Source organism: Cavia porcellus, unplaced genomic scaffold, assembly GCF_034190915.1.
Source record: "Cavia porcellus strain 051 isolate PalLab524CR breed Dunkin Hartley unplaced genomic scaffold, mCavPor4.1 scaffold_17, whole genome shotgun sequence".
NCBI lineage: Eukaryota > Metazoa > Chordata > Mammalia > Rodentia > Caviidae > Cavia > Cavia porcellus.
This window is the reverse complement of record NW_026947500.1, coordinates 8,113,498-8,136,308: the sequence shown is the minus strand read 5'-3', so window position 1 is coordinate 8,136,308 and position 22,811 is coordinate 8,113,498. Positions and strand designations below refer to the sequence as shown.

At 32.3% G+C, this 22,811-nt stretch overlaps 1 protein-coding gene across 11 annotated transcripts in view; it reads right to left on the bottom strand.

The window, feature by feature from the left end:
- The window catches only part of Naaladl2 (N-acetylated alpha-linked acidic dipeptidase like 2), a 1,233,816-nt gene that overhangs the window by 255,605 nt on the left and 955,400 nt on the right, over positions 1-22,811 (bottom strand). For all 11 annotated transcript variants that reach the window (XM_063229030.1, XM_063229028.1, XM_063229032.1 and 8 more), the window contains one exon: positions 21,795-21,914. In XM_063229030.1, the coding sequence (XP_063085100.1) occupies positions 21,795-21,914 (120 nt within the window). The remainder of the gene's footprint in view (positions 1-21,794; positions 21,915-22,811) is intronic.

Genomic DNA, 22,811 nt, shown 5'->3' with positions numbered 1-22,811 from the left:
TTCAGTAAATTGTATTTATTAAGGCAAGATATAATGCTTGGATATTTTAGTTCTGCAACAAAATGAGTATATTTTTAAAAATTTTCTTGTTACCTTACATTATTCAGAAAACTAAATTACCAGAACACCTAATTCTCCCAACTTCTAGCTAATTAAAGTTTTACTTCTAAGGGCATGGGAAAATATTTTCTCCATCATTAAGCTTAGTTTTATTCTTAATTTCATCTCATTATCTACAGCAATATGAGTTAATGGTGTCCGTTATAATTATTTTTGTTCATTTAGATAAATTAAAAGTGCTTTCCAATACTTTGTCATATCCTTTTATATAAAATATAAACTGTAAGTGCCATGTAATTGGATTGTCAATTTTTCACAATGTTACTTTGCCTAAACATATTGTCCAACTTAGGGGAGAAAATTTCATCTCTCAACTTTTTGCAAGTTCACAAAACAAAATGAGAATAATACTGCAGAATGACTCCGTTTAATTTTCAACTAAAATTTTCATTTTGAGTGTGTGTATGTATTTCTAAGAGGGAAAACTCTGAGTATAGAAGTTTTCTTTCTGAAAATGAATAAATTCCTGATGTGGTAATGAATATAACAGTTAAAACATTATCAGGAAAATCAAAACACAAAAGCATGCATTGTGCTGTAACCTTTAGCTATGCAGCCTTGACTCCATTATATATTTTCAGTTTAGCCACTGCCATTTTTAGGATCTGTTATAGTTATCATCTGCATCCAATAACAGTTTCTATATTAAAATTTGCTTATATTTCAAAAGAATGAAAGATCTATCTAATGTAATAGATGAATGTGTTACTTTCATAACTGGGAATCCAAAAGTAGGTAGAAATGAATCCAGCAATTTAAAAGTAATAATAAAGGAGCTAATTTTTCTCTTGATCCTTCTTCCGTTTTCTGACCTTACTTTCATATTGTCTCCTCCTAACAACTCCAGATTTCCCAACTGTGGTAGTAAAGATTCTGCCAAATCTCCCTCACATATTCTCAAGAAAAAGGAAGAATTTTTTGGTAAACTCTCCCAAGGGCTTTGGGATGGCTCTTGGCTCCTGAAAGACATTCTGCATCACATAATTTCACTGGCCCTGAATGGCGCGTCCACTATCAACCTCTGAGCTCTGGTGACAGAGGGGCTGCACTGATGGGTTAGGGCAACCAAGATCAGATGAGGACAAGCACAGCCCAGTACACCATGTCTTGAGTGAGGATATAAGCCCTCAGCAAAATGTGAGTATATCTTCCTAAAGGAGGGGAGTGAACAAAAAGAAAGAATAATGATTGTCCATTACATCTGAATCAAGAGATTACTACTGTTTATACTGGTCTCCAAAAAATAATCTTCTTTTAGGAGAGCTGTATTTGGTTGTGTAAAGGAGTAGGAGACTAATGCATCCTGTCTAACGTCATTATTTGGCCTCAGCAGTCCTGCAAACTTAGCTTACTTCTAATAATTTACAACACGTATTACATAGTAACTTCTTCTCTTGGAAAAGCACTGTGAAAATTGACCTATTTCACATATGACACAATAGTAGTGAGTTTTGGTCCCTGATGATATGACAACCACTGGATTCAGATCAGTGGTCCAGAAATCAAAAGTTCTATCCTGAACTGTCCAACTTTTAAAATTTCATATACCAACAACTTATTTAAGGTTTTCTCTTTTAAATACAAGCAAGTAAACGCCTGTCTGACTTGCTCATCCTTGTTTTTCTCCCACTTGCTATAAATTGCTCAAAGATAAATAATAAAAAAAAACTAGCATTCATGTTTGTGACTAATGTATTCCAATTAGAATGTATACTAATGTATGTAAGCAAACATAAATGGATGCTTGATTTCTATCATTTTTTCTAACTGTAATCCATTCTTTGAGATTGTAGACATTTAATCATTTATATAATATTAAAGTGTCAAAATAGTCTCAATGTATTTAAAAATATTTCTGTTATCCTTTTAAGTTATTTTCATTATACTTGAATTTTTAGTCAAAGATTCCTTTAGAAACAGATTCACTTTAATAAATACATACTTTTAAATTCTTCATCAAAGATATATGAATTTTTATTTTACTTCTAAATATTTAGAAAAATCCTAATTGATCGATTTCCATCAAGTATTGCCATGGAGAAATTCATCAGTTGTTTTAGTCTCATAAAAATAATAGATATATGATTACAAATTCAGTCTGGACCTTCTTTAGATATCCTTCTTGCAGCCAATTGCATAGTTATATTAAGTGACCCATGTCATTCCAATCAAGCAAGGAATGTCCTGGTAGGAAGTTTAGTCTAAGTACAAAAGTGCTTTCATAAAATTGCTTTCTATTAAACCTTTTCCCAATAATTATTCAGTAAAACATGTAATTCAGTGACCTAGACAAATGGAGTGTCATTATGCACAATTTCACAGGCAAATGTGTAATCTTAGCAGTATGTCCAATTTCTCTGACCTAATATCTATTTGAAAGTAAAGTTAGAATATGTGTGGTGGATGTAAAACCTGCATCCCATTTCTTTGCTGGTTTTGAGAAACATTTTTTATAATTCAAACTCAGCAAGAATGACTTTATGTAATTAAAGTTTTATATGTATACAGATGAATACATGTATGTGTACATATATCTGTTCACAAACAAATACAAATCAAATGATAAGTGGTATGGAAACTATTTGTGTAAGATACTTAGCAATGCTACAAACTGTAGTCAAATAATTGAATGGCAATTGTCTCATATTTATTCTAGGTCATAGCCAGTCCAACACTTGTATAAATCAAAGCCTAAAACTTCAAATTAATTCATGCTTGTTCTGTAGTTCACATTATATTTCCCTACAGTCTTTGTTTAATTTCATCTGAAAGAGTAACAAACATATCCCTAATTATGTCAAATATTCAAAGAAAATTCTTTGATGAGTAGTTAAACAAAAACTGAAATATTCAGTGAGGACAATGTTTTTCAGAGCAGTGAATGTCTTGGATAGTCATGCTGTTAACTTTACACTGTTTTCCACTTCAATACTCTCATGTTATCATGCCACTTTTCTTCTTGGCCTTTTCGTTTCTGTAGTGCTTGCTTTGTTTTGGCTGATTAATACTCTTGCTTAATTTGGTACCAGTCTTTCTCAAAGAGTGTAGAATTATTTTCTAGAACTGCTTGACAAATGATAAAGAAAATAAATGAAATACTTACAAAACAAGCATTCCTTGGAATGCAGAATTCTATACCATATTTGAAGTAGACACATTTTCTGCTGTATTCACACAATTTGCCAAGTAAGCCTTTCTATTAAAATGTGTCTTTAGATTGATTATGTTTTTAAAACACTACTTGCATTTATTTAAGATTGGGTTTTGCAAATATTTTTGAAAAGTAGTGAAATTTGATTGGATTCTATAAAGGACCCTCGTTTTTGTGACCTTGATGGGATACACTGCATGTCAGAGAAGGCAGCTACCTGTAGTTCGTTTATCATAAAGACCCTGAATATACAGGCCTAACGATCCTACTTGGAACTGCGACACATGGAGAAAGAAGACAAAAATCAGTCTTTGATTTTATAACTAGTGCCCTGGACGAGGATAAAGATAGTCCCAAACTCCAATAAGTTCAAGCCCACGCTGTGCAATTTGAAGGCCTACTAAGACACCATCTAAAAAAGAAGGAAGGGCGAGGATGTAACCAAGTCTTGAGTTCAATTGCCATTCCCACACACAAAACAAACAAAAAACAAAAAGCAAAAATTCAAATCATGCATAGAAAAACTAGACATTGATTTATGTACCAAAAATGCATCACTGAAGAAAAAAGAAAACCCTCCATGTTTTTATGTGTCTATTGTATTAAAGAGACTGATATGATAGGTAGCAAAGTCAACAAGTAGCTTGTGTAGAACATTATACCAAGGCAGTACAAGGTAAGGGATCTGGTCATGATTGAGCGTGCCGGGAAACCAAATAAATGAGGTACAGAAGGTAGTTCTCAGGGCCAAAGAACTCACCACAGCATGCTGAGCAAACAGGAGAGCAATAGGAGACTGGGTGAGTGAGATAAGATCAAGTTCTGTGGGGCCTTTCAAGCCAAGATGAAGAAGGACTTCACCTTTCATGTAAGACAAATGAGAAGCACAATGCAATGTCATCTGTCTAAAGATTTTAAGGATAATTCCGGCAAGATGCTGACCACGAGGAGATCGGGATGAAAGCAGCGCAGGCATTAGAGATTTCTGAAATCGCCTAGGATGTAAATGAAGGCAGAGAAGGTAATGATGTATATATTCTAAGTCTAGTATATCCTGAGGGTAGAGCCAAGGACACTGATGTGAGATAAAGAGAATTGTAAAGCATGACTTTATAGTTTTGGGGGTTAAATATATGGGTGAGAGTTAAGCCATCTGAGGCTAGCAAAGATACATGCTGGAATGTGAATAAAAAGTTTGTGAAGACATTTGTGGTACATCAGTCATATCATTTCTAAATCTGTTCCCAGTAAAAATCTTGCTGCATTTGACAGTTTTAATTTTATGATATTTTTGACAGTCAACAAGGGTTCTCTTTCTGAGAAACCTTTAAGAATTGTAGCCTGAGGGTTGCATGGTACAATTTCACATACGGTCTAAGTACTGCTAAAAAACAGAAGTCAGAAATATGAATATGGGCAATGAAAACACACCCAACTTATCACTCAAGAGCCAGTAATGGTGAGGACATAGGTCTTGGCCATGAACCTGAGTAAATTTTGTGGAAGTAGAAAATACATGGTTAATGGGTCTGAGAGGAGAAGCTTCTCCAGTAAGGAAAAGAATTGGAAAGGTTAAGATTCTCACAGTCTCTTCTGAGAAGTAGGGTAAAATCAACATACTAGTCTCATTTGATTGGACAATAGTTTGATATGACTTAGTCTTGTTGAGAAAAAGAAAGTTTTTAGATTTTTCAATTTTTAAACTTTTTAAGTCATAATCTTTTTTTTTTCTTCCCACAACTTTCTAAGTAGGTAAGAGTTGAATCAGTCAGTCTACAGTGCTATTACAGAATACCACAGACTGGGTGATTTGAGCAAGATACTGTTTCACGGCTTTGTAGTCTAGAAGTAAAACATTCGAGTGCCAACACTACGTGTTTCTTGTTGAAGGGCATCATCTTGCTTCACAGTTGTATACTCATGATATCCTCACACATGGAAGAGAGAGACAATGAGAGAGAGAGAGAGAGACAGAGATAGAGACAGAGACAGAGAGAGAAACAGAGAGAGAGAGACAGAGTGAGAGACAGAGAGAGACACTTTACTCCCTGGCTTTCTTATAATCTTATGAGAGCTTTGATTTCATGACCTAAAGATCTCCTAAAATACGCACTCTAGGCATATTCCCAGAAAAACTGAAAAAATCATACCACAGTGATATATGTGCACCCATGTTTATAGCAGCACAATTTGTAATAGCCAGATCTTGGAAACAACCTAAGGGTCCATCAACTGAGCAATGAATAAAAAAGTTGTGGTATTTTTATACAATGGGGTACTACTCAGTTATAAAGAATGATCACATTGAGATATTTATAAATAAATGCACACAGCTTGAGACCATACTTAGAAGCGAAATAAATAAATAAATCACATATATAAATACCATATAGTCTCCCTAGTGTAATAAATGGTAAGAGTATATAAGATTTTATGGTAATCATGAATCCTCATTACATTTCTTTGAAGCCTTATGATTTCATTCATTAGTTGGAATGGTTTTATTCTGTTTTGTTTGATTTTATTATATGTGATGGTATGAACAGCTATTTTGAAGAAAACAAGACATTATGGCAGCCATTGCTGATTTAATATCTTGCTTTGAAGTCCTACCATGCTTTTGTTCTTCTGTTTTCAATGGTGCTATTATGTTGTATCTTATTGGATTTCAATATGTGTGATAGTATAAACAAATTTTTATGGAAATGAGATAATAGAGTAGCCATTGTTCGTTTTCTGTTATTTGGCTCTGAATACCCTGTAATATTTATATTATCTTGAATTGTTTTATATTATTTTGTTATGTTTGATACTATTGTAGGTGAAGGTATGCTCAACTACTTCAAAGGAAGAGACATCATGGTAGCTACTGTTATAATGGGATGTCTTGTGGTGAAGTGCTGTGTTGCTTACATTGTTCTGTTGAGATCTGTTTTCTTTTGGCCTCTTTTGTCTTAATATCTTTAAAATAACACAAACAAAAACAATAAAGAGAAGGAATCAATTGTCATTAAATCTGTCTAATGCCTGGGATATAATTCATTATGTGACTGGCTTCTGAAGAATAAATTACTCTTGTTTTTCAGCATTTCTCCATAAACTATCTGCACATAGCTTCATTAGGATAAGAGGCCATTATTAAGATACAGAAGGTAAGGATATATATTATGTGTAGCACAGCAACTTATAAATATTTTGTAAAACTAGTGGCTTTCCCTACGTAGGTCTACTTATCAACTAATGATTTTATACATTTTTGAAATTCTGTCTTTTTGTTCATTTGTTTTGAGAAGCAAAGTCTAGTTTCCTAGACTCAATCAAAGATATTGTGTTTCTGTCCAAAGATACTATTGAAATAATCAGAGAAGCTTGCACATAAAATTTAATGCACTGCATCTTATAAAATGCTTAGGGAAATTACACAACACATATAGGATAAGTAAACTAAGAGGTGTGAGTCTCAAAAAAATGTTAAATCTTTACCTATCATTTCCTCATAAATTCACCTGATCTGAAAATATCCAGAAAAATCACAAGTGTGACCTAAATATATAGTTTATATTATAAATTAAAGAGGACTAAAAATATCAAATAAAACTAGTAGGTGAGTTAAAACATAAAAATGAATAAGTTATTTTTTAACAAATCAATTAGTCTATATTAACAAGCATCTTTTAGAACCATAAATAAATTGTAAACATGATGAAGAGTTCTGTTGGGAAAATATTTTGGGACATACTCACAAGACAACTTACATAGCATTCTAAAAAGTGCTCTCAAAGGAAAAGGAATTGAAAGTTGCATTGCTATAATAAATGCTTATAAACACACTGACAGAAAAAAGATCATACTATAGACCACAGCCTTCTTTGGCAACTGTGCAGATTTCCTTAGTTACTTAAAAGCTTTCTGCCAAATAAATTCTATCCAGAGTTTATGCTTACATATTTGAAGATAACTGTTTTGTGATTTTGTCTTTTAGGATACATTCAATGATTGTAATTTAATACTGAATAGCAGCCTCTTGAAAAATTGAGATTTAAGGAGTCTCTTTGCAAAATGAAGAATTCACTGAATATGAAATTACAGTAATTTTCGTAGACCTCAAATCTGATGATTACTTTAACTTTCATGCTGAGATTTTCTTGATGTTGGCTGATGTTGGCTAATAAGTGTCCTTTAGATAAGTATATTTTAGTATGTCTAATATTTTTATTGAAAACTTAATTGGGGCTGGGGATTTAGCTCAGCGGCATAAGCGCCTGCCTTGCAAGCAGGCAGTCGTGGGTTCGATCCCTGGTACCGATAAAAAATGAAAAAAAATAAAATAAAATAAAAATAAAATAAAACTTAATTACATTTAAGATTTTTCCTAACACTATTTTATGCTTAACCTTAGTGCTATTGTAATAGGAGGCTTCCTGCAAGAGATAAAACTTTTTGAAGACAAGATTTTTTTGGATTTATTTTACATATAGGAGTATCAGATTTTATATGTGATAACACTTGAGTCTGGAGATAAATATTGAGTTTTTACATGTTAAATTATCTCTAAGTCTTTATATAAATGAAATGTTAAAATATATGTTCTTATGTCTGGACTTTTTTTCAATCACAGTGTTTCAAGATTTATCTACGATATTGTGTTTGTCAATAGATTATTCCTGTTTAATGCTAGGTAGGAATCCACTGTAAAAGTATACCACAAGTTACTTATCCCTTCTCTTGTTGATAGAACTCAGGGTATCTTCCATTTGGGCTATTATGAATGCAACTGCCATGAACATGTGCATGCAGATCTTCTTATAGACATATTTCCATGCTTTTTTGAAAAAAAAATATCCAGATTTGAGTTTTCTGAATAACATGGATGATAGATATTATTTTTATTAAAAAAAATCACTAAATCATGTTTAAAGTGACAGGACCATTTGACACCATCACCATTGTGTGAGGTATAAAAGATCTGGTTGCTCCAAATACCTATCACTATATGGTGTTAACAATCTTTATAATTGTATCTATTATAATGAAAATATAAGAATGAAAAATTAAAGTTATATCAATTACTATTAATCATTAAATACCCATTAAAAATTTGCTGTAGCCCTGTATATTCTCAAAGACATCTCTCCAAGACTGCTTTTAGATTGTGCCAGGAAGATGAGCTGCAAGCCCTTGAAATACTATTTCTGGCAAGAAAGTATATGTATACCTGATTTGGGGGTCACAAACTACCAGTTCATTCTAACTAACATAGATCAGACTTAACTTCACGGTGACAGGTGATTTCTGTTTTATAGCTTGAACGCATCCTATTTTGTTTTATTTTTGATCATTTGCAATGACTTTTGCTATCCAGTCTTGTTCCTGTTTTTCTGAATAGCAGATTTCTCACTTTCTTCCTATCTTATCTGAGCCTTCAACAGCTGGTGCTTTGGATTTGGAGAATCTGGGATAGGTATGCGTCAGCCCATCTGTGATGTCTCCTTAGATCCAGAAACCATTATCTTGTGCTGGAAAAAAAGTGCTGAGTGCCTTCAGGGAATTTTTTTGTTATTCTTCCTTGTCTGAAATCACTGATTTTTCTGTGTGCTCAGTACCTCTATCTTTATTATATTATGATTCTTCCAGTGAAGCAATAACTTCTCTCTCTTGAAAGAGACATGCTCCAGGAAGAAACAAAACTCTTCATATTCCTATTTTCCACAGAAATTATATTTCACCAAGAGAAAAAGATAATAAAATATGTTATTAATATATAATAAATAATTGTAGGTGATAAAGAGAAAAAATAAACCTCCAAATGAGGATATGAATTGTTAGGATGACATTTTGGACTTTAAAAGTTAGAATAAGGAATTTTCCAATAAGAAGGCAATTTTGAGAAAACACCTGAAGAAAAGGATATTTTTTCAAATCTATCACACATTTAGGAGAGAAAGATGGATTATAGACAACTGTAACTTCAGGCCTTAGAGAATACAACCAGACTCATGCAAATACAAATTAAATAATAATAGAGATGCTATCATATTTGATTTATCATATTTGCAAATTATCATAAAAATATTATAAAAGATGTGAAATTAGAAACTACTATGCTTTGACTCCAAAAACTCGTTTTTTGGGAACTTATTCTAAGAAGGTATGAAAAATTCAGTTAAACTACTATCCACTAGAAATGAAATCTGTGGACTACCAGTGTACTGGTTAATCTTACTTGTCCACAAAACGAAATTATGACATTCCTAAAGACCTGATTGCATCATGTGGATGTAGACCAATTCACTGATATTTGTAATTTAATGTGTTAAATATGTTAGCAGTGGGTCTCCGTTGGAGGATGTGGTCACTGGGATGCATTGTGGGAGGCTGTAATCTCTCGTTGCTCTTAGGCTCTGCTCTACTACGCAAATGCAGGAAGTAAGCAGCTTTGCTCTGAGGAGCCCTTCGATGATCATGATGTTTTTGCCTTTTCTGTCAGCAGGCTGCAGACTGAAAGCTCTGACATAATGATCCAGATAAACAGATTCTTCTTTTAAGTTGTATATGTCAAGAATTTTCTCCTTGCAACAGGAAAGCTGATCTATACAACCTATTGCATAGTCTTTCAATGACAGATGGATGTTTTGGGGTGTATCCTCTTCCAGAATGTTCCCTTCTGAAGGAAAAAAAAAAAAAAGGAAAAACCTTTCTTCTCTTAGAGAATGTTACCTCATGAGTGCCATATGCCCTCAATCATACATTTCTCACTACATTACTAGACTTAAAAAAGTACACGTAAAATCAAAAGTGTAACAGACACTTTGAGAGCTTAGGGTGTGGCAGGTCTACATCTGTCAGCCACTTATCCAGATGCCTGGTATTCAGGAGATTTAAAGCCTCCCCACCAACACATGTACCGTAGACCTATGGTACAATAGCCAAGTCACTTTCTCCTAAACCAGTCACATAAATGTTTGCCTCAAGCTTTAATTAGACTTTATTTTCCACAGAGGCTGACTTCCATCTCAATGGAGCAATTGGACTGTAATAATTTGGCCTAACTCAACTATGTGTTTAATGTGCCTCGTCTATTGAGTGGTTTATTTTCTGTGTGATTTGTTTGCTGCATTCTTTCCCTCTGCAAGCCTGTGAACTTAAGAAATTCTATTTGTGTGGCAATAGACTGTGTGATTTGTGAAATCATACTTTAGTCATCTTCTTGTTTCCACAATATGATTCACAACTTTGAAACATGTTAAGATGGAGGCTTCCGGGGCTGGGGATTTAGCTCAGCCGCATAAGCGCCTGCCTTGCAAGCGGGCAGTCGTGAGTTCGATTCCCGGTACTGATAAAAAGGAAAAAAAAGATCAAAAAGAAAAAAGAAAAAAAAAAAGATTGAAGCTGCCAGCAATTACACACACCTGTCAGAGATGAAGAAGGTAAAAGGAGGGCAGAGTCTGTTCACCTGACACATTTGCTATTATAGAACTGTCATGGGGTAGTGTATCTGTGACATGTGGTACCAAGCTTGTGAGTTTCAAGAGGCAGAATATGGTTCATTCCATTCCCCTGTGTGCCATGGTGAAGACAATATGTTTCAAAAGCCAGTAACTGTGACAGTGGCTTTGAACTTATAATATCTTCGCAGAATTCTGTGATAGTGGCATCTGTAATATTAGCTTTTTGACCCTAAGATTTTCTAGTTCAAAAATGGTAAAAGTTTGCATATATAATAGGATTGTTAACAATAAAAGTTTGAGAGGTATGTAAATGATAAAAATAAAATTATTTAAGGTGTTACATATGTATGTGTATGAATATATATTCATTAATCATTAATTGAAAGTTTCTATTTAGAAAAATCAAACATACAGATTTGTCAGGATATATGAGTTCCCATAGGTTTTTAATTTATACCTCATCATTCTGCCAATAATACACTTTTAAGTGATGAAGTATTTATAGTCTATTAAAATACTGTAGCTTACATTTCCATTTTTATAACAATACTTGTCTGTACAAAACAAAGAAAAATGGTCTCAAAGATTATCTCTGAATAGTAAAATTACAAGTAATCAATTACACTTTTCTTTTGCTTATAAGTTTTTAATTTTTCTACAAAGAGCACAATGAAATAATACAAGAAACAATGATAGTTCTAAGGGAGGTTTTTTGTAATATACAAACTATTTTATCTAAATTCTAATTTTAAGATAAAATTTAAATGTCAGTCATACTTATCAATCTTTACTAAACTGGAACAACATCCAAACTCATTTAAGGATTATGCAATAACTCATTATTTTACTAACCTATAATTACCTACTGAATGTTATTGAAACTTGCTTAAAATTTCAGAATATTTCTATATAAAACTAGGAAAAATGCTATTTTATTTCATGGCTCATTGAACTTCACATAAAATGTGGTTGACAAATACCCTTCATTTAGTTTCAAAAATTTCAAAGTAAGTAATTCTAGATTACTTGATATGGAAAAAAAAACAAAAACAAACAAAAAAAAAAGGTGCTGTGGAGTAAGGTGACTCTTTGATCCTGTAACTCTAAAACAGATTTTTCTCTATAAACCTCCCTAGATTGATGTCTATTTCAACCTTAGCTATTACCATCTTAATATTTTCCTGAGTTATCATTGACCACTATAGATAAATGAGTTAGAGCTGCTTCATGTGGAGCTAGTTAAAAATAGATAAAACTGTAAGCTAACCACCATGTTTATGTTGTTATGCAGCCTCAGGGAAGAATTGTAAACACCAATGCTCAATGTAAAACATACATAGTCCCATCTATTTCATAAACTGTTATTATATATAGCTTATAGTTTTACAGACAAAATTTGTAAAGGCATGATATAGAAAAGTGATAAACCAGAGAGCTGTTAGCTCAATAATCAACAGACTCTAAGAACAGATTACAGGATCTGTTGTACATTACACAAACTAAACAAACAAACAAGCAAATGCAAATGAATAAAATATGAATTCATGACTGAATTGCCGTCTAAATAAATATTAGCTAAAACATTCATCCACGAAAATGTTTAACGTCGCCTCACAACACCTACACACTGTTTGAACAGTTAAGTCACTTATTAAGACTTCTTCTAGAAATTGAATTGAAATTGCTTCTACCTTGGAGACATAGGAAAAACTACTATCATGGCTCTGAGAAGGATTTTTTTTTCTGGGTTAAAATAATGTTTCTCTGTTCAATTTCTTTTATCATTTTCACATTAATATTATAATTTTGCAGCTAAAAATTTTAGATAGTAGTAGCAACTATAGAGGGATTAGTTCCATGTGGTAGGACACTTAAGGCTACAACTTTGCAGGTGATATTCCAGATCAAAGGGATGCAATAATCAATGCCTTCGAGTTTTATCAGCGGTATATATTGAGTCGTGAGTTGTATGTCAGAAAAAGTGAGTTTGCACTGAGAAATGTTAAGTTGTAGATTTTGTCATTTGGAGAAAATTATTTGCAAAGTGAAGGTATTAGATACTTCTGTTCTTGTTAAGCTTGCAACATTAACATGAAATTGACTTAGTTTAAAGAAGCATTTCTATGGCCATTTTTACAAGATACCTGAAACAAGGTGCTCCAGAACAAACAAGCTTGAAGGACAAACAGTAAAGAAAGGCCTCCTCCTCCCACTCCCTTCAACCCTTAAGCAAGAGCCTGTGACCCAGGCTAAAGAGATGGTAATAAAGTAACTGAAATAGGGAAGCAACCTGGCATTTGTGTTGTTTGATTGATTTTGCAGGCCTGCAGCCAGCAGACTGGGTAACTATTTAGAGGATAACACGTTGTAATATAGTAACGATTGTGGATTTCCTACTGTCCTATTATTTTTGTTACTGTTGTTGTTTCATTTTGCTGTTCTGTTTTACTCCCTTTAAAATTAAAAAAAAATGCTACAAAATTATTATATGGCATAAGCTCAAAACATCACTGATAATGTGAATTGTAGGTTTTTTAAAACCTTAGAATGTAAGACTAGATCCAGCAAATGCATCTTTTATTTTTGTATTGTATATCTGTAGCATTAGAATAACCAGCTGTGTGTCTCAGAACCTTTCTCTTAGTAATACAGGGAGCAAACTATGTGTTTACTCACTCAGTATGCTGCACAGCAAGGTACGTGTGTGTGCGCAAAAGTGACTATGTTCCATGTAACTGGTTTAGCCTATGTTTACCTGTGCATCAAGAGGGTCCCCTATGGGCACACCACTACAAGATTTGTTTAAAAAAAAAAAAAAAACATTTTATTTTGATTTTTCTGGTAGAAGTACTTCACTTAAGTACAACTACATCTGAAAAAAGCAGATATGCAAATTTTAAAAGAGGTTGTAACTGAAATATTAGATTATGTATGCATGGAAGATGGAAGATGATCCAATATAGTAAAATACATGCTTTCATAGAAGAAGAGTCGTGTAGGTGTATGATAATGATGATGATGATGATGATGGCTTTGATGTTGGCCATGTGAGCTAAACTTCCTGTGACAATGAAATGGAGCAAGAATCTTCTGATATAGATGCAGTGCATACAGTCCCCTTTGATGCAGATGATGAAGAAACAGCAATGTGATTATATATTTGATTAGTTATAATGTTATAAAATGGCCATGCACCCAAATGGAATAATCCATTGTTAGAACTAAGTCTGAAAATATAGTGAAGGTTTTGGCAGGGGTAAAACCTATTGTACAGAATGCAGGGAATGGTATTCAATGTTGGGAATTGTAACAGAAAAAATGCTACAAGAAGCTGCGAAATGCACAAAGACTGAAATCCAGGTAAAATGTTCTCTATGCAACAAAAGCCATATTCAGCTCGCTAATTGACAAAAAGTATTCATAGGTCTGCTATACTTAGAAACGATTTCTTATCGTAACTGCAGGAAGGTAAAAGCCTTATTGAAAAGTCATAGGTCAAAATATGGCATAAAAGTTTAAGCCTTTGTAGATGCAAACACTTATGTTTTGAATTTACACATTTATCCTGGAATTCAACCATCAATCAGGTCCTTATTATATAATAATTAACCAAATGATGTTTTAAACAGATTAATATTTGACAATTGGTTTAAAAGTTTCCAATTGATGTAACATTTTTCAACAGAGCACAAGCTGACCAATGCAGGAACTTTATGTAAGAACAAATCAGAAATTTCAAGTGAAATATTGCAATTTCAAAACGGAGAATTGCATAGTACAATATTTGGATTTCAGAAAGATGTAACATTGACCTCCCATATAGGAAAGAAAAACAAACTGGGACTGTTGAGGTCAACATTTCACCATCATGAAAATACGGATAGAAAGTCCTCCATAAAATAGAACCCTGAGACAGAAACTTTACTTTCTACAACAAAACCAAAGCTGGAGTAGATGTTATTGATGAATTATGCAGCAACTATGATGTCATTTGAAACACAAAGCATTGGCCAATGGTTGCGTTTTACTTGATCCTAAAAACACGTAGCATAAATAGTTGAAAGTTCACAAAGAAAGTAACAAGTACAAAATATCACAGAGAAATTTTTAGAGGATTGGGACTGGAACTCGTAAAAGACCTTTTACAGCAGAGGAGAAACAAAATGTTTCTGCCCAGACAATCATGAAAAATATTGTGGAAGACACTGTGGAGCCGATAGATGAACAGGCTGGTGCAAATCAAACCAACAATAAAAGCAAAACCAAAAAAATGCCAGTTGTGCCCGACTTGAAAGAACAGGGTAACAGAACACACACATGCCATCAATTCAAGCAATGCTTTTGTACAGAACATACAATATCCAAGTGTGAAGACTGTCTTGATTATGACAGTTGAAGCAAGGTATATTTTTATGGTAGAACTCTATTGGCATTTTCATTATAGTTCATATAGGAATTTATTTCTGATGTTATATTTTAGGTTTTGTAAGCAAGTAAACAGGTGATGAGAAAATGTTATGTCTATTCTAAAGGCATAAAATATATATTAAAATTTAATAATTTATTCTATTGAAATTTTATGGTCCTATTAATTGTACACTATATAAAATAAACCCTCCTGACAATATGGCAAGACCATGTAGGTATCATGAAAGTCCTACAAAAAGGCAAGGAAAGCAAAATCATGTGCTGCCTGTGTAGGTGATTTGTGTATATGAAATGAGCTGTTGGTATGTGTGCATATGGCCTAAGGTGTGACAACTGAAGTCAAGATTATTTGTTTTGTAAAGTGCTATTGCTATTTTCACTGTAGTTCATATAAGAATTTATTTCTGTGGATCTTTTTTAGGTAATGCCAATGTTAAATATTTTGATTCATTTTTCTGAACATTCAATAAGTTATCAGAATTCAATACTTTATTTTTGTGATTTTTTTCCTGTTAAATAATCATTGTTAAATATAATAAAACTCATAAGATAAAAATTAATGGTTCATCAATATAATTATTCTAAAAAAAAGTGGATCTGAAAGACCCATATTTTTGTGCCTTGGATACAAAATTAGTGTGTTATACTCCAGATTAACTAAAACCTGTAAGACTTGATTGATACTAAGGTGATAAAACCATTATAATTCTTCAGAATAAGTTTCAATTTCTTGAATGTAAAATTATTGTGAACTGTATCAATGATAATACAGGGGTTAAAGATTTTACCCAATGTGACAACATTGTGATTTATTTTCTCTTCTGCATAAATGGTCATTATTCCAAATTCAGTAGAGGTCAAAGTCCAAAATAACAATTAAAAAAAAAAAAGATTACAAAAAGAACTTGAGTTGAAGCAATTTTAACAATGTAATACTGACTGTGAGTTTATGAAAGATCTCAATCTAAACTTAATAACTCAAATCTTCTGTATTTCTTTTTGGCTATATAATCCAAATATTTAAATCAGGTTTTGAATAAAAATCTCTCAAACACTTCGTCTGATATCTAGATTTAAATAAAAATGGATTTACATAATATCAGGTTTTTTTATTATTCTAATGCATGTAAACACAAAATCAGAAAAAAAAATCTATTACTGAATACCTATTACTTGTAAGTCAAGGCTTTCATTCTCAGATAGTAGCCTTCTAGGGCTATAACACCTCAAATGTTTTGTTTTTATCCCCCTAAAAACAGTGGTAGTCAGGAGAGACTTTCACAGCTGCATAGTTCAAGATTCAACCATAGAAGTCACACAGCAAACATATTACTACCTATAGAAGAGGAAAGGAGCAGAAACAACATGGTACTCAGTTTCAGGAGGAAACCAGAGAAACCAAAAGGAACATCAGTGTGTATATCTGATTTGAGAGGATTTTACTGACTGTTCAGTAAAAGAGCTTCTCTATGTAATTGAAGTACTGAGATTTGAAAAAAACATTTTTTAAATTCCTTCAAGTTTCAAAGTTCACACATGGTTTGAGTCATTTCATATAATACACATTTCTAAATTAAACCAATCACATGATTCATTTTCTGTAAATTCCAGCACAGCATATATTACGCTTATTTATTTTAGCTATTCATATATATGCTAAATTCATAGCAAAATTATAAACTCCAGTCAATAGAGAGTTCAGTTTCTCATCATGGGTCCTACAACAATTAAAGCAGTGTTGCGCACAGTTTGGCTTCTCTGTGAAGATCTGTCACTTAAATGAGCTCTGCAGCAGATCAGGAGTATCCAGAAGTGCTATTTTAGGCCAGTTCTGAGCTTAGCATTCTAAAGGAATTAGATGACCTGAAATACATCTTTTCTATTTTCTGATAGCACTGATATGTAAAAACTGATTATGAAATTTAAAAATCCTACAAAACTTGAATATATACTTCACAATTTTTAAACGCTAATTTTAATACTGTCTATCCACTGCATACTTATACAGTATTGATGTAGTTGTTTGTCTTTCATGAGATTTACCAGCTTCAGGCAGGTGCTTAAATCCAATGTTAGTAGAATATGGCTAGATTGACTACTTTCATATGTATAAATGCTGCAGGCTCTCCCCAAATAATCTCTTAGAAATTTCATCACTATTTACTTGAGACTTATAAAGCACTAATATATGAATGATCAAATTCCGTTTTTCTAAAGGCAAAATCAGTACTTTCTATGATCTATGAAGGGTGATCTTAAAAACTAAAAATGAAGCAGCGATGCGGAAAGGCACATTTGTGTTTGTGTTACTTCCTAATGTTTGGAGCTACTATTATTGGAGCAAACTTAATCTTTAATTGAAAAGTTATTTTGCATGAAGGAAGTTGTATTTCATTAACTGAAGTCAATGAACTGTGTATTTTTATTGTACATTTTAAGGACTCAGAGGAAATTTATTTTTAAGAGATAGTTCCTTTCCCTTAAGAAACTGTACGTTGTAGAAGATTTCTTATTCCCTATACATTCAAAGGAACTGGGTCTCTACTTATCTCTACAGACATCCTAGAATCCCTAATAGAGTAAAGGAAAATTTTATATATAGTATTTTTATATATTTGTGAATGAGGAAAATAGAAAATATTTCTTTTAGTAATAACAAGTTAAACTAAATTGACTACTTTCTGTAATATAGTGATGGAATAATAAATATATTTTAAAAAGATTTCCATAAAATAGTTACTAATGTGTGTTGCCACCATTACAAGAGTGAAAATTTGGGCTAGGAAAATACAGACTAGGAAAATAACTGACAAAAATAATTAAATTGAATGTATTTTTAAAGCTTCAAACATTGATAGCGAAAATGCAAACACCTCTTAAAAAAAAGTTGAGCTTACACAAGTCCTATGTGAGGAGAGATGTCAAATGGTTAATGAGCACTTGAGTATGTGAGAAGGGGCTCAATAATATTAATCATTGTTGAAATTCAAGTTAGAGCTTCAAAAGATGCTACCATGACAGGTCTGATGGTGACAAGGAGTACATAAAATACCCACGGTACTGCTAGTGGGAGTGAACACAACTTGTACAACAACTCTAAAATTTTCCTTCGACTGTATCTACCAAAGTTAAAGGTGTCTGCAGCATGAAAAAGCAATCCAATTTCTTGAAAAACACTCAAGATAAATCATTGCTCTAACAACTAAAACATAGAAATATACACACTAGTTAAATCTACTACAGCTGAAAGCTAAGGACAAATATCGAAATCCAAATGATCACCATTCATAGAAAGAAAATTAGGAAATTCTCTCCTGAATTCCCTATAATATCATCTAAGTGAGATTTTTATCATTTAATTAAAAAACCATTTTTTTAACATTTTGTTGGATTTTAAACAAAACTTATTTTTATACAATGGACATATTTGCTTGCTATATGTAATGTGCATATTGCTATTAGAAGCAAGTTAGAAAAAGTTTTGGATTTTCAAAAATATTTTATTCTCTTTGTTCAGTGATAAGTGTTCAAATTTGGTGTACTGCCTTCAAGGTACTTTTTTCTCAATTTCAATTGTTTCAATTCTCTTTACTTCAAAATCAAAGATTTACTAACAAAGTAGAACTAGAAAGCTGTTGCACTCATCCCTGTCTATTTTATCTTCTCCGTGATCTAGACAATGTTGTGGAACTACTGGGAGAATCTTAAGTATTATTACATAGGGTACACAGAGGTTACACAGCTTGGATTTCTTTTCTTACCAACATTGTAGAAGGTAAAACTTTAGGAGTACAATTCAGACCAGTGGTTGCCACTATTGAATTCCAAGGAAGGAAACTATGAAACATTTGACATGATGGAAATGTCACATATCTTGATTGAGAATCTCTTTACGTGACTGCATACACTTGTCAAATTTCATCAGCCTGTATGTTTAAAAATGGGGCTCTACTACATACAAATAGTGCCTCAACACTTCCAGTCATTCCGACATAAAGAATCAGCACACCACACCAGTTGGTCCCATGGAACTAATATAGTGGGGCCGCCATCTTGCTTCCCTTGAATAATGTACTAATAATTCCTTTAAAACTATCCTTGAACTCAGAAGAATAGTTCACAGTTATCTTTCACATTGATTGTAACATATTAAAATATCCTATATTAGCCTAGGTTTTTAAAATAAAACACAGCATTAGATACTAATAGTTTAATGATTGCATCACATATATTTATGTGTCACATGAACATCACAAGATCTTTTGGAATCTGTATTTTTTAATACAGAGTATCATATATTCCATATGACTTTGTGAGACCCATAATTCAGTCAATCTGCTTTAAAGAAATTCTTGTTTTATATAGAAAAATCATTTTTAAATTGTTTTATATTGCATGATATGACACATGTAATCTCTATATGCTCACAGATCTAAATAAACTCTTAAATATCATTCTTAAACTGATAAATATCATTGTTAACTTATGTGAAGGTATATATGTTCTAATGTTAACAGTTTAAATTCATATTTGAAAGAAATATTTTAAATATTATTAATGCTAATTAAAATATATGTTACAGAAAGGTTTTGTTTACTTCACTTATCTTTTTTATATTTTCAGATATTGATATATTTTAAAGAAAACACTACATAATGTTAAATTTTAAATGAGCATATAGCTTTCATCAACATTCACATTTTTCCATAAAATTTAATATGTACAAGCATGTAAATTTCATCTGTAGAAAGTACATAACAATATGATTTTTCTGAACTTCTAATAGTTTTTCCTTTCTAAGTCATTCTATGGAATAAATGTACATACACGTGCAACTCAACTGAAAGGCATCTTCCTTCAGTACAGATTTTGTTTCATTTTTATTTAAGGTTAGTGGGTAAACATTTCCATCTATGGAATAGTAAAGCTCATTTCTCAAACAAACGCGAAGGTACTTTTTTTTCACGCCAACATTTATTATGGAGAAATAATGTTGCGTTCTCACATAATGTGGTTTGTAGTTCTGAGGATGAACCTATGGCCTTGCACTAAACAATTTGTAGCTACACAAGTAAATTTATATACTAAAGAATATTATAGTTATGTGTTACTAGGTGTGGAGTGATAGAAGATATACAGAATTATTTTAAATACCATGTTCTCAAAATGATATTGTATAGAACTGGCAGTCTTTAATAGTTTGCTAGCCTAATATGGTGGCACATGACTGAACCCAGCACCGGGGGCTGAGGCAGGAGGATCACTGTGGGTTTCAGGCCAGTCTGTAGTACATAGTGAGTTTAAGGTCAACATGAACTACATAGTTAGATAGTAAGACACTGTCCAAAAAAACAATAGATTTCTATTTATATTCAATCATAAATTTCAATAATTCTACATCTAGCAATATCCTCAAAATAAAAATATACACTGGAAAAAGATAATACATTCTTAAGTCAACCCTCCTCAGTTTCTAGACACTTGGGCTCTTCTTCCTGATCATCCACATATTTAGAAATATCTCAACACTTCAGGGGAGATATAATATAGCTGATTTTGTGTTTTGAGATTTTTTTTTGGCCAGGTAAAACAGAGAAAATTTAAAGCAGTACACAGATCCAGATAATTTACAGATCTAATTTATAGATCCAGATAAAATTTAAGGTACATATATTGGGATTATCTTAAATGCACAGATTTATCCATTTTATGTTTCATAATGTCTTTTTTATTGTATTACATATGGAAACAGCAATGAAACTATTAAGCTAGAAAATACTTCCTAAGTCATAAAATGTTACTTGGTATTACATTTCAATCAAGCCCTATGGCTAGATCAAAGCTCTATTTCTCATCTCTCCTTAGCTCAGTTTCAGTGAAACTCACTGGACACCGGGAGCATCTAAAAGTCATCAACATACACTGACAGAGAGTGGAGCTGGTGGAAACTATCCCCCAAGAGGTGAAAGGACCATTCTCATGGTGAGAAATAGCACTCTGCTTGTAGTAAAATTCATAATATGTATGTAGAAATAAAAGTATAAACTCTACTAATAAACAAGACAATGTTTTGCTAAAATCTTTAAAATAGGTGAAATGTGATTAAAACAACTCTTGTAAAACATCAAAAATTAAAAATATTTTTCAAGTTACTTATTGAAAAAAATCATGTTTTTTTTTCTTTCCTAAATACTTCTGTATGTGATATTTTCAAGATACATTAAAATTACTTGAACCTGTACTCTTGCCCTTTGGGACTTCAAATGGAGTTGAAATGATAGACTAGGTAAAAAATTTACTCAAGACATATATCAGGGGAAGAAATATGTTAGGAATCAACTAACCACAAAACATCATAATTGCAGAATGTAGTTGAGAGGCAGAGTCAAATTTTTAAAATTGCACTTTTACTTGCATTTATGTAATATAATTCAGAACTTTTGAAGACTATAACCATATAAGATAGCAGGTAGAGAATTCCAAAACATAACAAATTAATTTAAGGAATACATTAAAAAAAGGAAGAGACAATTCCTTAAACACTTGTTGATTAATTTATGTTTGCTCTAAAAGAAATGAAAATATAAAGAAATACAAAGTCATGAGCAAAAGTATAATCACTTTCCACCAAAACCCATTTATCTTACCTCTACTACCAGTTGCTGAAGAGACGGCGATGCCACAGGGTGTAGGCTTGAGTTGCCCCTCACGGGACTGTGGAGACTAACATAAGCAACAACATTTTTTTGCAGAATCTTCTTGAAATCCTGAAATCCAAAAAAATAATAAGAGATCCATCTTTAGCATAAACAAAATTAATAAATTCTGTTTTGTTAGTTATATGCTGAGTAATAAAACACTTAGTATTAAAAATGATTTCATTGTGTAAGAATAAAAACAATGATACAGAATTTAAAAAAAAATAACAGGAGGTCGACACCGGTTAATATATTTAATGTTGTCATTTTCAAAGCACTTGTTCAGATTACAAGATATAGGCATGAAAGAAGTGAATGAGCTTTTTTTAAAAGAGGCAAGTATATACTAGAGTAACCCAGGATTAAAAGAGGCTTTTAAATGAGGATGTTGAGGAGTAAGATGTAAAAAATGAAAACCAAAATATTTTAAAGCATATTTGTGACAAAAGTCAAATTTTAAAAAGAAAATGTCCCTGTACATTAACACAGTATAGGATTCAAGTACAGAAGCCAGAATGGATGTTTGCTTCAGTGAAACTAGTTATTGAATTAGGGAACAGACATGGATGAAAATACGTCAGTGATTCATAAAATGAGTCTTTTTCTTTCAAGCAATGAATTATTTTTGCAGAAAAGTAACTCATTATTCTGAAATAAATCAAGCAAAATATATTTGTGGCCCTACAAATGCTGTTTCCTTAAAGGAATTTTGATGCAATCTAGAGTTTGAGCTCAACAGTATAATACTGGCCCATCATGCATCGGGCACTGGGCTCTATAATAGTAACCACAAAATTAAAAAAAAAAAAACCCTCAATGCATTTCATGCGTATTAATGACATGAAAAGATTTGGTAAGTAGATTTCCACTGTCTGTTGACACTAGCTGAAAAATCAAAGATCACTGATCCTATCAGAAGGTACACTGAGTATTATTGTATTATTTTCCTGTATTCTTTACACGGAT